Raw genomic sequence first — 14881 nt, forward strand, 5'->3', positions numbered from 1 at the left:
AAAGACAAGAAAGACTTTGGGGAATCTGCTTATTAGTAATCTAATAAAATTGGTTAAAATTTTCTTCTTCTTAGTTTTTACCATGATTGGCAGCTGCCCCAAGGTACTCTCTCCTCTCTTCTCAGGAAATCTTTCAAAAATTTCTCACTGTATCTTGATCTTTCTCCTTTTATGTACATGTTGTCTTTCTCCCCAGCAGTAGCTATTTGCTTTTTTTTTTTTTTCATGAAAAACCCATGCTTCTCTCTGACTTGCTAAATAAATAAATTAAATAAGCAAAGTGGGCATGAAACTTGTGAAGCCTCGAGTCTCATGTTTGGTTTAATTCTCTGCAGTCAATGTCTGAAAATTCCTAATTTTAAATAAGAAGCTCCATATTTTCATTTTTCATTGGGCCTCCCAAATTCTTTAGCCATCTATGGAGCAAAGATTTTGGTTGTATAGGAGTAGAGTGAGCAATGCTTATTTCATTCTAGACTCCTGTCATCTAATGCTCAATTTAAATTGTCAACTTTGGGCTGAAGTTGTGGCTCAGTGGTAGAGTGCTTGCCTGACATGCATGAGGCCCTGGGTTCGATCCCCAGTACTGCAAATAAATAAATGAATAAAATAAAAGATCCAATGACAACTAAATTGTCAACTTGACTGGATTAAGAGGTGCCCCAAATTAGGAGACTTCTGGGTGTGTCAATGAGGGTGTATCTAGGAATGATTGGCATGTGGGATAGAGAACTGAAGTGGAGACTTTCCCTAAGCATGGGCAGTGCCATCCCATAGGTTGGAGGCTTGCATAGAATAAAAGTTGGAAGAACAAAGAAGAAGCAGAAGATGCAAGCTCATTCTTCTCAAATGGTTTCTTGATTGCTGCTGTGATTTCCTAAGGATCTCAGACTCTGGCTTCTTTACTCTTAAAAAGCAGACTCTGTCAGTGATTCTCCAGGAAGTTTCCAGAAGCTTTTGGTCTCAGACTGGGGTAGCATCGTTTATCCCTCTAGTTCTGAGGCTTCAGCATCTTGGTCAGGGCAGCTACTGGTTCCTCTAGCTCTCCTGCCTGCAGATGGCCATTGTGGACTATCCAGCTTCTGGTTGTGTAAGCCAATCTAATAAATCCACTTTTTATAATCATACCTCCTGTTGGTTCTGTTCCTCTAGAGAACCCTAATAAATGTCACCTACATGTTCAAAGCTTTGTCCATTTTTTTTTAAATTTTCAGCAGCACCAACATTATCCAATTTACTATTGCCATTTTTGGTATTATAGTATTAAAATACAACTAACTAAAATTTGGCAAAACAAATTTTAGTTATTTGTATTTTAATACTATAATAAAATACAAACCAAAAAGTGACTACCAGAGATAAAGAAGGATATTTTACAGGCAAAACCAGATATTTTAACAATAGTAATACTATAATAAAATATAAAACAAAAAGTGGCTACCAGAGATAAAGAAGGATATTTTACAGGCAAAACCAGATATTTTAACAATAGTAGTTGGAGACATCAATGTTTTTTTCTCAATAATAAATATAAAAAATAGGCAAAAGATCAATAAGAACATAAAAATCTTGAACAATACTATAGACCAACTAAACCTATTACACATTTATAAGAAGACACATTCTTCTCAAGTGCAGATGGAGTATTCTTTAGCATATGCCATAGATGGGTAATTTTAAAAAGCTCTAATAAGCCTAAAACAGTTGAAATTTTTACAAAATTAATAACGTACTATTATGTAACCACTGGATCAAAGAAGAAGTGATGACTGAAATAGAAAAATACTTTGAGCTGGATAAAGCTAAAAAGACCAATATGTATGGGGTGAAGATAAAGAAGTGCTCAGAAAGAAATCAATGGCTGCTCTTGTCTATATTTATAGGAGAAAGAGAGGATTTCAAATGAATAACATGATGTTGTGCTTAAAACACTAGGAAATAAGAACAAACTGAGTGTGATGTAAACTGAATGAAATAAATCATAAAAATTAGAGAATCAATAAATGAAATAGAGAAAAAGCAATAAAACCAAAAACTTGTCCTTTGAAAGATCAACCAGACTGACAACCTTTAGTTACTTTGATCAAGAAGAAAAGGAAAAAAAACATTCAGATTACAGATTCAGAAGTGAAAGAGGGTACATCATATTACTGACTTTACAGAAATAAAATTTATAAAATTCTATAATTATTAAGGAAAACTGAATAATTTTGGTTGATCAATTAGATAATTTAGATAGAAGGGGGCAATTTCTAGAAATACTAAAACTATCTAAACTTTCTCAAGATGAAAAGGAAAGTTATAAGCAGGCCTGTAAAAAGTAAAGGAATCAAGTAATCAAAAACCAATCTAAAAACAAAGGCTCAGGACCAGATGGTGTCTCCACTAAAATTTATCAATGCTTTAAAGAGTTAATATCACAAGTTCACAAACTCTTCAAGCAGCAGAAGAAGGAACACTTAACCAACTCATTCTAGGAGGTCAGAGCTACCCTCAAACCAAAACCAGACACAGATATCATTACAACAAAATATAGAGAACAGTATTTCTTTTTTTTTTTTTTGAGGACATTATTTTTATGAATGTGGACCCAAGAAACCTCAATGAAATATTAGCCATCTTAATCAAGCAGTGTATAAAAATAACTGTATGCCTGGATCAAGGGGATTTATCACAGGAATGCAATATTTAACATAAAAAATGAATGCAATGTATAAAAGAACAATACTACCTGATAATCTACATAGATGCAGAAAAAACATTTGTCAAAACCCAGCATCCTTTCAGGAAAGCAGAAAAACTAGGAAAAAAGGAACTGACCCAGCATCCCTTCAGGAAAGCAATCAAACTAGGAAAAAAGGAACTTTTTCAATTAATAAAAGGCACATATAAAGAACCCAAAATAAACATCATACTTAATGGTGAAAGACCGATGGCGATCCCCATAAGATGAGGGACAACATAAGTGTGTTCACCATTATTGCTCCAACTCAATATTTACTGGAGGTTCTGATCAAGGCAATTAGGCAAGAACAAGAAATAAATAGCATCCTTATTGGAAGAAAGAAGTAAAACTATTACTATTCACAAATGATATTATTTTGTGTACAGAAAATCTTAAATCCATTTAAAAACCCATAGAACTAATAAATGAGCTCAGCAAGGTTACATATGTATGACATCTAGGTCAATAATCATATTTCTGTGAACTTAAATAATCCAAAAATAAAACTAAGAAACACATTCCATTTACGATAACACCAACAAAGTGAAAAACTCAGGGCTAAAATTAATAAAACTGTGCAAAGCTTATACTGTAAATACTGCAGGAAAGACAGAGTTGAAAGATAATGTAGAAGTGTGAAATAAGCAGAAAGACACTTCATGTTCAGGCTGGTATTTCCTCATAATATTAAACAGAGACATCATATGCATCAATCAGTCATGCTATCTCTAGGTGAATACTCAAGAGAACATACAAACTTGTACATAAATGTGTAATTCAGCATTATCTGTGGTAACACCAAAGTGCCAATCATTAATGAATAACTAAACAAAATATGACATACCCATGGAATGGAATACTACTTTTGTCAGTAGAAAGAATGAAGTTATGATACTTAACTACCACATGGATGAACCTTGTAAACTTCATGCTAAGTGAAAAAAAAAAAGCAGATATGAAAGACCACATATTGTATGATTCATTTATATGTTATATTCAGAACAGGAGAGTTTATGGAGACAGAAAGTAGGTTAGTGGCCACTAGGAAACTAACACCACTTCAATGTTGGTTCCTTGGACCACTTATCAGCCCAGTGGTTAAGAATGTGGCTTCTGACGTCAGATTGCTATGTTTAAATCCTTCATTAGAGGGACTTTGGATGAGTCATTTAATGTCTCTGAGCCTCATGAACTAGAATTCAATTATGTTAGAAATAAAAGAATTGGTGTCTCATCATTATTTTTTAAATGCGGATAAATTCAATTTTATAAAGATTTCTGTGTCCAATGTGCAGAGCATACCTCCTCATAGAACTGTGTAATTAAAATGGAGCTTGCACTGAAGTATCCTAAGGTTTCAGTAAGTGGTAACAACTGTTATTGGTACCAAATTAATAATTTGATAAAATAATAATTTTTAATTGAGAAGACCAAGAAAGGTATGACAATAGAATTAAACATCTCCCAAATATTGTGATTTGGTGGTTAAATTCTTACTTCTTGGGGGCTGATTTCTTAGGAGGCTGGGGATGTAGCTCAGTTGGTAGAGTGTTTGCCTTGCATGCACAAGGTTCTGGTTCAATCCCCAGCACCACAAAAAACAAAACAAAACAAAACAAACAAACAAAAAAAAACCTTACTTCTTAGGTAAAACATTAAAAAAGAAGTGTTAGTGTTTCTAGATTTAGAAGCTAAAAGAATTCTTTTTGTTTGCATTTTCTTTTTCTGATCTTGGACTTGATCTTTCTAGCTCATTTGCTGTCCAAGTAAAAGGAAGACTTAAAAAAAACTGAGAAGGCTTTTAGCATTTGGAAAGTCAATATACACCTGAACTTTAATATCTTTTCCAAATAAGCTTTTTTTTCTTCCATCTTTTGAGCGAGGAGGCAATGTGTATAGACCAAAGCTCAGGGATCCTGTCTGTGGAGGACCTGTAATTTTAGACCAAAGAGCACCTCACCTTTCAGAAGAGTAACTCCTCAAAATACTCAGTACCTAGTTCCATTGTCACAAAGATAACCAATTTCTTAAAGTAGGGACGCATTTCACATGATACTGTAATTTCTACCAAACTGTAATAAATGCCAATAAAGCCTAATTCAATTTTCAAATTCAAATTAGTCTTTGTTTCTAGGCATTTTTATTGGGAAGAGATGGGAAATGAGTCTTCAAGAAAAGTAAAAGTACTTTATAAGTTCCCACTGATATCACAATTCAATTTCAAGATTATGGAGTTTTTATTTAAACCTATTGATCTTCTATCTATATTGATTTTATTCCCTGCCAAAAATCCAAATTTTCCCTGACACCAGCATAATTGCATATTTGCTTTAAACCAAAATACATAGACAACGGTCTCAAAATCATATTGTGATTCCTGGAAATAGTTTAAGGTATCATTGCTGGTTTCAACACTTACAGATTCAAAGTGTGATTTTTAGAATTCACTTGGAAAAGTTCCTTCCCGTGGGGCTATGCTCATAACTCATTAAATGGCTAAAGTTCATTTGTATCACTTTCTTTCCCATTTAAAGGCGACATAAAAATGGTTTCATAATTATGTAAATATGTGCATTGTTCTAAACTTAAATGATCAAAATAGTGTATAAAAACAATTATATTCAGAGAATTCTACTCTTAGACTAATCTACACACTCCTATTTCTCAGTAAATTTTTAAAAATTGTGACTTATACACCCATTTATATAAATCATTTTTATGAATGTTAGCACATTATAAGTAGTTATACTACCTCGAGATTGATGCCTAACAGTGTATTAAGATATTTTACATTATTTTTCATAGTGATGTGTTACTCTCTTATTTAGATGCACTATAATAATCAACCAGCCATCTATTGATGAATATTTTTATTGGAAGACTTTTTTTTTTCATTTAGAAATTACATTGCAATGAACAGTCCTGCATATATATATATATATATTTGTGCACTTACCAATGTGCCTTTGAAATAGAATCCTAATGAGATTGTTGGGTTGAATGGTAAATGCACATTTAATTTGGCTAGATGTTTGTCTGATTTTACTTCAAATTTATGCACTTCTAAAGCAATGCAATGAAGTACCTATTTCCTCACAGATTTGTCAAAAAATATTCTGATTCTATTTCTTTTCTTTCTTCTTTTTTTCCCCCTAGTTTTGGAAATTGAACTCACAGTCTTATGAATGCTAAGCATACACGCTACCACTGAGTTCTATCCTCAGCCCTTTCTTGCCTTTTTAACATGATTTTAGGTACATTGCTTCTTAATTTTTAGAGGAGTTTCATGTATCATCTTTTTAGCCATCTGTAGTCTATGTAGCTAGTATTTTTCCATTTCATCATTCATCTTCTTAAAACTCTGTATTTTGTCATGCAAAAGTTGTGTGTGTGTGTGTGTGTGCGCACGCGCGTGCACAATATAATCAAACTCATATTCCCTGAATTTTAAGTATAGTTAAGAACGTTTTTCTTGCAACCCAGGTATAAGAAAACTCACCTGTGTATATTTTTTTGTAAGATGTATGGCTTTACATTAAACATGCAACTCCCTGACTCATTTAGAAGTCATCAAGAAAGTCCCCAAAATTTATCAAGCATGAGCAAATGGAGGCTGGTTCCAGTGTACCAGTTGCTACTGTGAAGCATGCCATTGATATGAGAACCATGTGTCCTCATTTGTTACTTTGTATCTTCTTAGTTACAATGGTGTGTGTATCATCATCAGTAAAATTCCTGGTGTCTCAAATATTCCAAATCAACCTTTTTTTAAAAAAACAATATTTTTTAGTGGTAGATGGACACAACACCTTTATTTACTTACTTATGTGCTACTGAGGATCTAACCCAGTGCCCTCCACACGCTAGGCAAGTGCCCTGTCACTGAGCCACAACCCCAGCCCAATCAAAAGCCTTTTTGAACATTAAGGAAATGTTTCATCATTCTTGATGAATAGTATAGGATAGCATTGGGGGCAGAACGTATTACTATTTGAAAAAAAAATTGCTTTTTCTCTAATCAGATTTGTTTTGTTTTTAGCATAAAACAACAATGGTTCAATTGTGGAACAGTGCTCTCAGGAATATCAACAAAATAGTGAATTTTCTGTGTAGGGAAATAATCATTATGTCTTTTTCAATGGTTTTGTTTTTACCAGATTGGCATTGACTATGGCTTATAACAATATATCCATTTTCTTCTTTCAGGTTTAGAAAACTGATGACCCCCCAAAGGACACACACAATATAAAATACAGTAAAGACTCACCGCTACTGGAAGCATCGTTCAGGTTTAGCAGTCCTCCTCCTAGCCCTCTGTAACTATGGTAACTGTAGGTCCCATTTCCATTGATGTATAAGACCTCCTGTGAGCCTGGAACTGTTGACGTTGAATAGGTGGCCTGGGCTGCCTCTTGTTTACACTGTTTGTCCCCTGGAGCAGACTCGTCCTGCAATGATACACCACACTTTGTTATTTATCAAGTCATCACACTATTTCATCTTGATTGGGACTGTCTAAATGTCACCTACATAGCTTTACACAGTGAATATTAAGTAAGTTCATATGCACAGTTTCCACAATTTTGCTAAAAACTAAAAAAAGAGAGCAAAGAAACTAGGTGGGCACATTAGAGACGGAGCAATTAACAATTTCCAGCTGAATTTAAAATTACACCTAGAGAGTCATTCACAATAGTCAAGAAGTGGAAACAGTCTATATGACCCCTGGCAAGCGAATGGATAGAGAAGACATGGCATATACTTACAACGGAATATTATTCAGCCTGTAAAAAGAAGGAGACCCTGTTCATTTACAACAAAATAGATGAAACTTAGGGACATTATGCTGAGTGAAATAAGCCTGTTACAAAAAAGCAAATGTTGCATGAGTCTATTTATCTTATATATCTAATGTATTCAAACTCACAGAAACGTAAAGAAGAATGGTGGTTTCCAGGTGTCAAGGAAAGGGAGAGGGGAGAATCAGTCTGTAGTTGTACAGTTTCAGTCATGTACGGGCAGTGCAGGGATGGTCCTGGAGCTCTGTTGTACCAAGGGTATGTGGTTGACAGTATTGTACTGGGTACTTAGAAACTCCTGAGAGGGTGAATTTTATGTCAAAAAATAAAATTAACAGAGAATGAGCTAGGCTTAAAAAATCACGTGAAGAGAAATTATAATAAAAGGAAAAGAAACATTTGACAAAAATTTGAGTTCCTCAAAATCTTTTTCTGCAGGCCTTCTTCCCTCCCTCTCTTCCTCACCTTCCTTTTTCTCTCCTCCTTTCTCTTTATATTTCATGGTAAGAAAACTAAATAAGCAAAATTGAGTATCAAGTCTAAGCTAAGCGTGTTACATGCATCACCACAGCACGACAAGGACCTTAATAAACAAATGGGCCTTTCAGCTTTTTTTGGCTTTTGTTTTTTGTTCTTAAAATACACCTATGTTCACAAAATTTGCTTCAAACTCTACAACCAGGTCAAGCTGTGAGGAAATAAAAAATCAGATTTCTAATAAATTATATGAAATTTGATAGTAAAACTCAGCATGAGTTTATAAAACCTAAAATATATACAAAATATTTAATTTGTCTAGTCTTCTGTATTACTTATCTTCTTTCTTTTTTAAACAGGAAAGAATTATAAACAGATTTCTAGCGAGTCCTTGGGCATGCCTTTATCATCATCAGAAGTGTTTTTCAGGTCTTCAGTTTAGATTACAATGCACGTTTAGTTGAACAAGGAACTTTCAAATCCTTTTGTGGATCCAAGCGATAGAAAAGAGGAAGGATGGAATGAGTTTGCTCCATGGACTCAGGAGTGTTTTTATATGGAGAGATCCTTCACCATCATGAAAACATCGCTATGTCAGCAGTTAATTTTGCTCTTGGTCTCTGCTGTGTTCAACTACATCCAATGTTTGACACTGACCATCATGTTCAGCCAGAGATATCTGACAGAAGGCCTATAGATTTTAACTTTTCATTTATAGAAAGATTAGGGAAGCAAAGAGTAGCATTCAAAATTTAAAAAACATATATATATATGGAACTTGACTTCCCAATCTAAATAATGGAGCCAGAAACAGCAACATTTTTCAAAGTAGATTGAAGTGAAAATAAGAGAAAATGGGAAGGAAATCATTACATAGCATAAACAAATATAAATAAGGGAATTTTTATGTAGATTTATTTGCCACATATTGCCTTTTAAAATGCAATAAATAATGATGCATCTGAGATTTAAGTAGTACAAATACGAACAGAATTAAATTGATGTATAAACTAGAAAGTCTGATTATAATTTAAAATCTTGCTATTTGAACCTTAGAAAACCCTGGGAGAGTTAATTACCTTAGAATAGCACTTTCCCTGAGAGAAACTGTCTTAAAGAGGGGACCTAAACAGAATCAAATTTCTGGTATTGCTGGCCCTACCTACTTTGAATGGGAAGTTAGTAATTTCCAGATTATTATTTTTAATTCTGACAGCTACTCTTTGTCAGCAAAAAGTACTCAAAGAAGGAGAATTTTGGATTGTGGTTCTCTATAGAGGCTGTTAGGTCTTTGCCAACATTACCTCTGGTAATTGAAACTTCTAGACATATTTCTATTTGACAAATAAGTGAACAATGTAAAATTGTTTTCTTTTGTAGTCAAGGTGAATTTGTATATTATACATAGTAAAGAAACTTCAATAATCTACAACATTATTTACAGAAATCAGTTGTTGGAAGTGTGTGTCATAATAAGCAGGCCTGAGGTCAATAATCATACTAACTACGGGGCTACTCTAAATGAGAATCATTAACAAAGTCAGTAATATTAGTGGCACAGAAACATAGTAATTATTAGAGTCTAGAACCAACTATTTTAAAATGGCATGTTATAGAGACCAGGTGAATGAAAAACAGTTCAACCAATGATGACTACATCTCATACACAATCCATCAGCCCTTCATAAGGATCCAATGAAATGGTCTACCATCTAGGAGTGCCATCTTCTCTGCCTGGGGACAGAGATACACATATGTATATATTATACATATGATAGTACTAATATTACATAGGCATGTAATACATAAATATGTATAATACATATGTATATGTAAATAAAAATCTAAAATAAAAAATGCTCTGATATCTAAAATTTTTTGCCTGTAAGATACTCAAAAATTTTTGAATTTGGAATGCTGCAGAGTTTAGATTGTTAATATGGGATTGCTCACATAATATTCTATGGAAATATTCCAAAGTCCAAAAAACTATAAATGTCCAACATACTTCTTATCCCAGTCATTTCAGATAAGGGATACTCAACTTGTACACCCACCTATTCCTCCACAGTGGAATAGACATGTCATATATTCGTTGAGTTTCAGATTATTAAAATGGCACCACTTCCAAAAGATTAAAAGATAAACCTGTGATGTTTACATGGTGCTATTGTTTGGTTGTTGGATGTTCCCCAAAGGTCCAGTGTTGAAGGCTTGGTCTCCAGGGTAAGGCTACTGCTGGGAGGTGGTGGAATCCTTGGGGGAGTTCTTTAGGTCTCTGGGAATATGCTTTCAAATGAGATTGTGAGACCCAACTCTTCCTCTCCTTTACTTCCTGCTTCAAGATGTAAGTGGTTTTGCTCATCTATGAGCTCCCAGTCATTGACATCTGGCACCTCCACCAGAGGCTCAAAGCAATGAAGCCACCTGTTCTTGGTGGTAAAATCTCTAAATCCCTGGGCTAGATAAGACTTGTCTCTTATAAGTTAATTGTCTCAGGTATTTTGTTATAGAAACACTAAACTATTTAATATACATAAATGAATCTTTTTTATCATGTGTATAATTCTATTTCCTACTAAATAGTCATGTTTAAGCTGATCTCCATGGAACTGTGAGGATGTTTTCCTGAGATTATGAGTATAGACATACAGAGAAGGTTGCATACTGCATCCTTCCTTGTTTATCATTCTAGTGGCTTTGCTTTACTCTACTTTACACTTGTAAAAAATCACTGCATCCAAAGCTTTGTGAAAACTACTGGGCCATAAAATATTCTTCCTGTGAAAACACACAGCTATTGAAATTCTGAAAAAAGGAAAAATGTTCTATACTTTTTAAAAGCAATTTTGGGGTCCTTGGGAAGGGACTTGCCTCAAACAGCTCCACCAATTAAATACTGAAAATGACTGGGGAAACATGATAAAACTTGAATTTCTAGTTTTAGGAAAAATAATGACTCTTATGAAACATACCAATCTATTTCTCTCTGTTTGAAAATGACAATAAAGTATCCTCACAGAAGAGCTTCTTCTCACCGATGAGTAAAAAGGGAGAAGGAGCAAGCATTGTCACTTTGGTATTTTTTCATTCTTTTTTAGAAAGAATAAATTTGCAGTATTAAATGTGGTTTTTAAGATTTGCCTCAGCCTTTCAAAATTAAACTGTTATTCCAAACCACAGTAACCACTTAGCAGGCAGATAATTAATTCTACTAACAAATAAAACAGACTCTGTAGGAATTATTTGTATCCAAACACAGATTTATGTTATTCATGTTTTTGGCAGTTCATTATATATTGAGAAATACAATATTGGAAACTTCCAGTAGAATCTGCTCTGTAGGAGCTGGATGTGGTGGCATGCTCCTATAATCCTAAAGAGTCAAGAGGCTGAGAAGGATGATTTGCAAGTTTGAGACCAACCTGGGCAACACAGAATGAGAGTCTAATAATAATAATAATAACCATTATTGTTGTTGTTATTATTATTGTCTATAGGGTCCTTGGGGCAAAAGTTTAGTATAAAGTTAATTTGTGTTTTACCTTGAATGACTATGAGAATTGGTTTCAAAGAATGATTTTTTTAACATAAAAAATAAACACCCTCTAGAGTCACATTTTACCTCTCAAGCAACTTAAAATCATTAGTTCCCCAAGTTTTCACAGCTAAGAGTTGATCTCCTAGGTGGCAATGAAGATTGTTTTCAAAACAATTGGTTTCATAACTAATATGTTATAAGACTTTATATCTATGCAATTAAATAAATTTAATCCATCAACAAAATAAATTAACAAATTCCTCTCTAAGTTTTCATAGAAAATATAAGCCCTGCCCCAGTTATACACCTTTGGATTCTATGGTTAGGAACTGGACAGAGAAAAGTCTGGACTTCCCAAACTTGGTCTGTTACATGGATGAAGCACACAGATTGAATTCCTAACTTACTGCAGACCAGACCCCTAAAGAATCCTTTACTATAGAATCCTTTACTATAGTATATGTTTTTTTCTTTTTTTCAAAATGGAAGTTGATTATGCTTAACTTTTTTTTTTTTTTTTTTTTTTTTTTTGGTGGTGCTGGGGATCAAACCCAGGGCTTTGTGCATGTGAAGCAAGCACTCTACCAACTGAGCTATAGCCCCAACTCAATGCTTAACTTTTTGATAATAAGTTTCCATAAAATGTCATGGACAATGTTACATTACCTTTACTATATCTACCAAGACTTCCATTTTCTAAGATTTTAATCCTCTGCCATCTATTTCATATTCTTTGTATTTTTATGAACTTTTATTTCCCCATAAAGATGATCAGAAAGCTCTAACTAAGTTACTGTTAGACCCAGTCATCTTCATACCTGATTTATGTTTGCATTTTACTTTATATATTTGTAGTGCTTAGGAGTTTGCAAGGCAATTTTGCTTTAAATGAAATTATATTATTGGCACATCATGTGACATGGCCAGGGTAATGTATTAGTCATCTAACTTTTAAAGATAAATAACTTTGCACAGACCCTCACATACCCTTATTATTGCAAAACAATAAATACATAAATAAAATGAAGGCCTTGGTGTGCTTGAATTGCCTTGAGGTGATTACTGGATTTCCCTAGTGCATACATGTTCATTGTAGTCTATGCAACAGCTTTTTTTATGTATTATTTTAAATTTATTTGCTCTATTCAGACAGAGTGATTGAGTGCAATTTATTCCATGTATAAATTCTTTGAAAACATCTCTACCTTCTAAAAGTGCCGCAGACTGGCTGGGCACAAAATCACGAGCCACTCAAGCAGGAACAAACTTTATTTTTGAAACTGCCACCAATGCCCCGTAAGCTCCCGGGACAATTGCCAACCGACCCACGCAGCCAGCGTTCTCCCTGACCCAACAGGAAGTCCCTCCTCCGGAATTCCCTCCTACCGCACTTCCCCAACCAATGGGAACTCTCCAGGAGTCCTGTAGCAGGCCAAGGTGGACAGCAGGAGTCCAATATCCATAAGAATGCAGATCTTAACATAATCATATCATCTCAATGGCTAGCTGGCATCACCTTTCAACCAAAAATGCCATGCATCATATTACTTGGCTGTGGCTCTTAGCATAAAAGCTTCTCTTCCACCTGATATAAAGTGTTCTAGAACTAAGTACATTGCCAAGAGTTTCCAGGGAAATTCATAAAATATCTGAGAGAACCAGAGCTTCCATTTAAATTCTTTCCTGTTAAGACAAAAACTGTCTTCACCTATTACTTGGGATGATTAGAGATGATTTTTTATTACAACAACAAAACACACCCCCCTCCCCGACTTATGCACAGTCTCACATATAACAGCATCCAGGAGGAATTTTTCCATGCAAGTAGAAGTATTCCACATGGTTTTATTAACTTGCTGGCCCTACAAATGATTCAAGATGCCAAGATTGCAAAGATGCACTTGACCCACAAAGACAAACAGTACGGAAAGCCACATTTGGGCTAAATCTAGGTCATCTTAATGACAAGCTTTGAAATAACAGACAAGCTAGATTAAATGTGCTTCTGACTTAAAAAACAAAAATAAAAGCAGAATAGCTGTTACCAGTATCAAACTTTTCAAGGAACAAGATATTTTAATAAATTCTTTGTAGCACTATTTGTACACACACATACTACATATGTATATGATTTTGTAAACTATAAAGGTTTGATCTCACTTGCATGTGGAATATAACAGAAACAGAAGAGAACGATGGTTAGCAGAGGGTATGTATGTGCTGGCAGGGCGGGAGTAGAAAGAGTTTGATCCAGGTTACAGAGTTCCAGATAAGTGAGAAGAATAGATTTTGATATCTATTTCACAGCAGGGTGACTAAAGTCAATGCACTGCATATTTCAAAACAACTAAGAGTAAATTCACTGAGGCTGGTTCCATAACTTGGCTATTGTGAATCCTGGTGCTACAAACATGGGTATTTGTTGCTATAGTATGCGGACTTTAATTATTTAGGATAAATACTGAGGAGTGGTATAGCTGGGTCATATGGTGGTTCCATTCTTACTCTTTGGAGGAACCTCCATACAGATCTCCAAAGTAGTTGTATTAATTTACAATTCGACTACCAATGTAATAGCATTCATTTTTCTCCATATCCTTTCCAGTATTTATTATTGCTCATATTCTTGATGCCTGCCATTCTAACTGTATTGAGATAAAATTTTGGAAGAGTTTTGCATTTCCCCAATTGCTAAAATTGTTGAAAAATTTTTTCATATATTTGTTGGTTATTCATATTTCTTCTTTTGAGAAGTATCTGTTGAGGTGAGTTCATTTCTCCCTTTTAATTTTTTTTTAGTTATACATGCACACAATATCTTTATTTTGTTTATTTATTTTTATGTGGTGCTGATGATCTAACCCAGTGCCTCACATACGCGAGGCAAGCTCTCTGTCACTGAGCCCCAACCCCAGCCATCATTTCCCCTTTTCAGAATTTGTTTTTACTTTTTTTTCTTATGGTGACATTTTTGAGTTCTTTGTATATTCTGGTTATTAACCCTCTGTCAGGATAGAAGCTAGCGAATATTTTCTCCCATTCTGTGGATTTTATCTTTACATTCTTGTTTCATTTTACCCTGGGCAAAAGATTTTTAACCTGATGCCATTCTATTGATTAGTTTTGGTATTATTTCCTTAATTTTGGGGGTACTATTGAGAAAGTTGCTGCCTGCATCTATATGTTAAAATGTTGACCATATGTTGACCATGTTTTTTCCTAGGGCTTTCAAAGTTTCTGGTCTAATTCCTAGGTCTTTGATCTATTTTGAGTTGATTTTTGCAAAGGCTGAGATATAAGGATCTAGTCTCATTCTTTCACATAGGAGTAATCAATTTT

The 14881-nt window shown here is 34.3% G+C and overlaps 1 protein-coding gene across 7 annotated transcripts in view; it reads right to left on the reverse strand.

Annotated features, from left to right (window-relative positions):
* The window catches only part of NOL4 (nucleolar protein 4), a gene marked incomplete at both ends in the record, with an annotated part of 315002 nt that overhangs the window by 24912 nt on the left and 275209 nt on the right, over positions 1-14881 (reverse strand). For all 7 annotated transcript variants that reach the window (XM_081262673.1, XM_081262672.1, XM_081262669.1 and 4 more), the window contains one exon: positions 6993-7173. In XM_081262673.1, coding sequence (XP_081118799.1) covers positions 6993-7173 — 181 coding nt within the window. The remainder of the gene's footprint in view (positions 1-6992; positions 7174-14881) is intronic.

The sequence above is a fragment of the Spermophilus citellus genome (assembly GCF_964194105.1).
Source record: "Spermophilus citellus genome assembly, chromosome: 12".
Taxonomy (NCBI): Eukaryota; Metazoa; Chordata; class Mammalia; order Rodentia; family Sciuridae; genus Spermophilus; species Spermophilus citellus.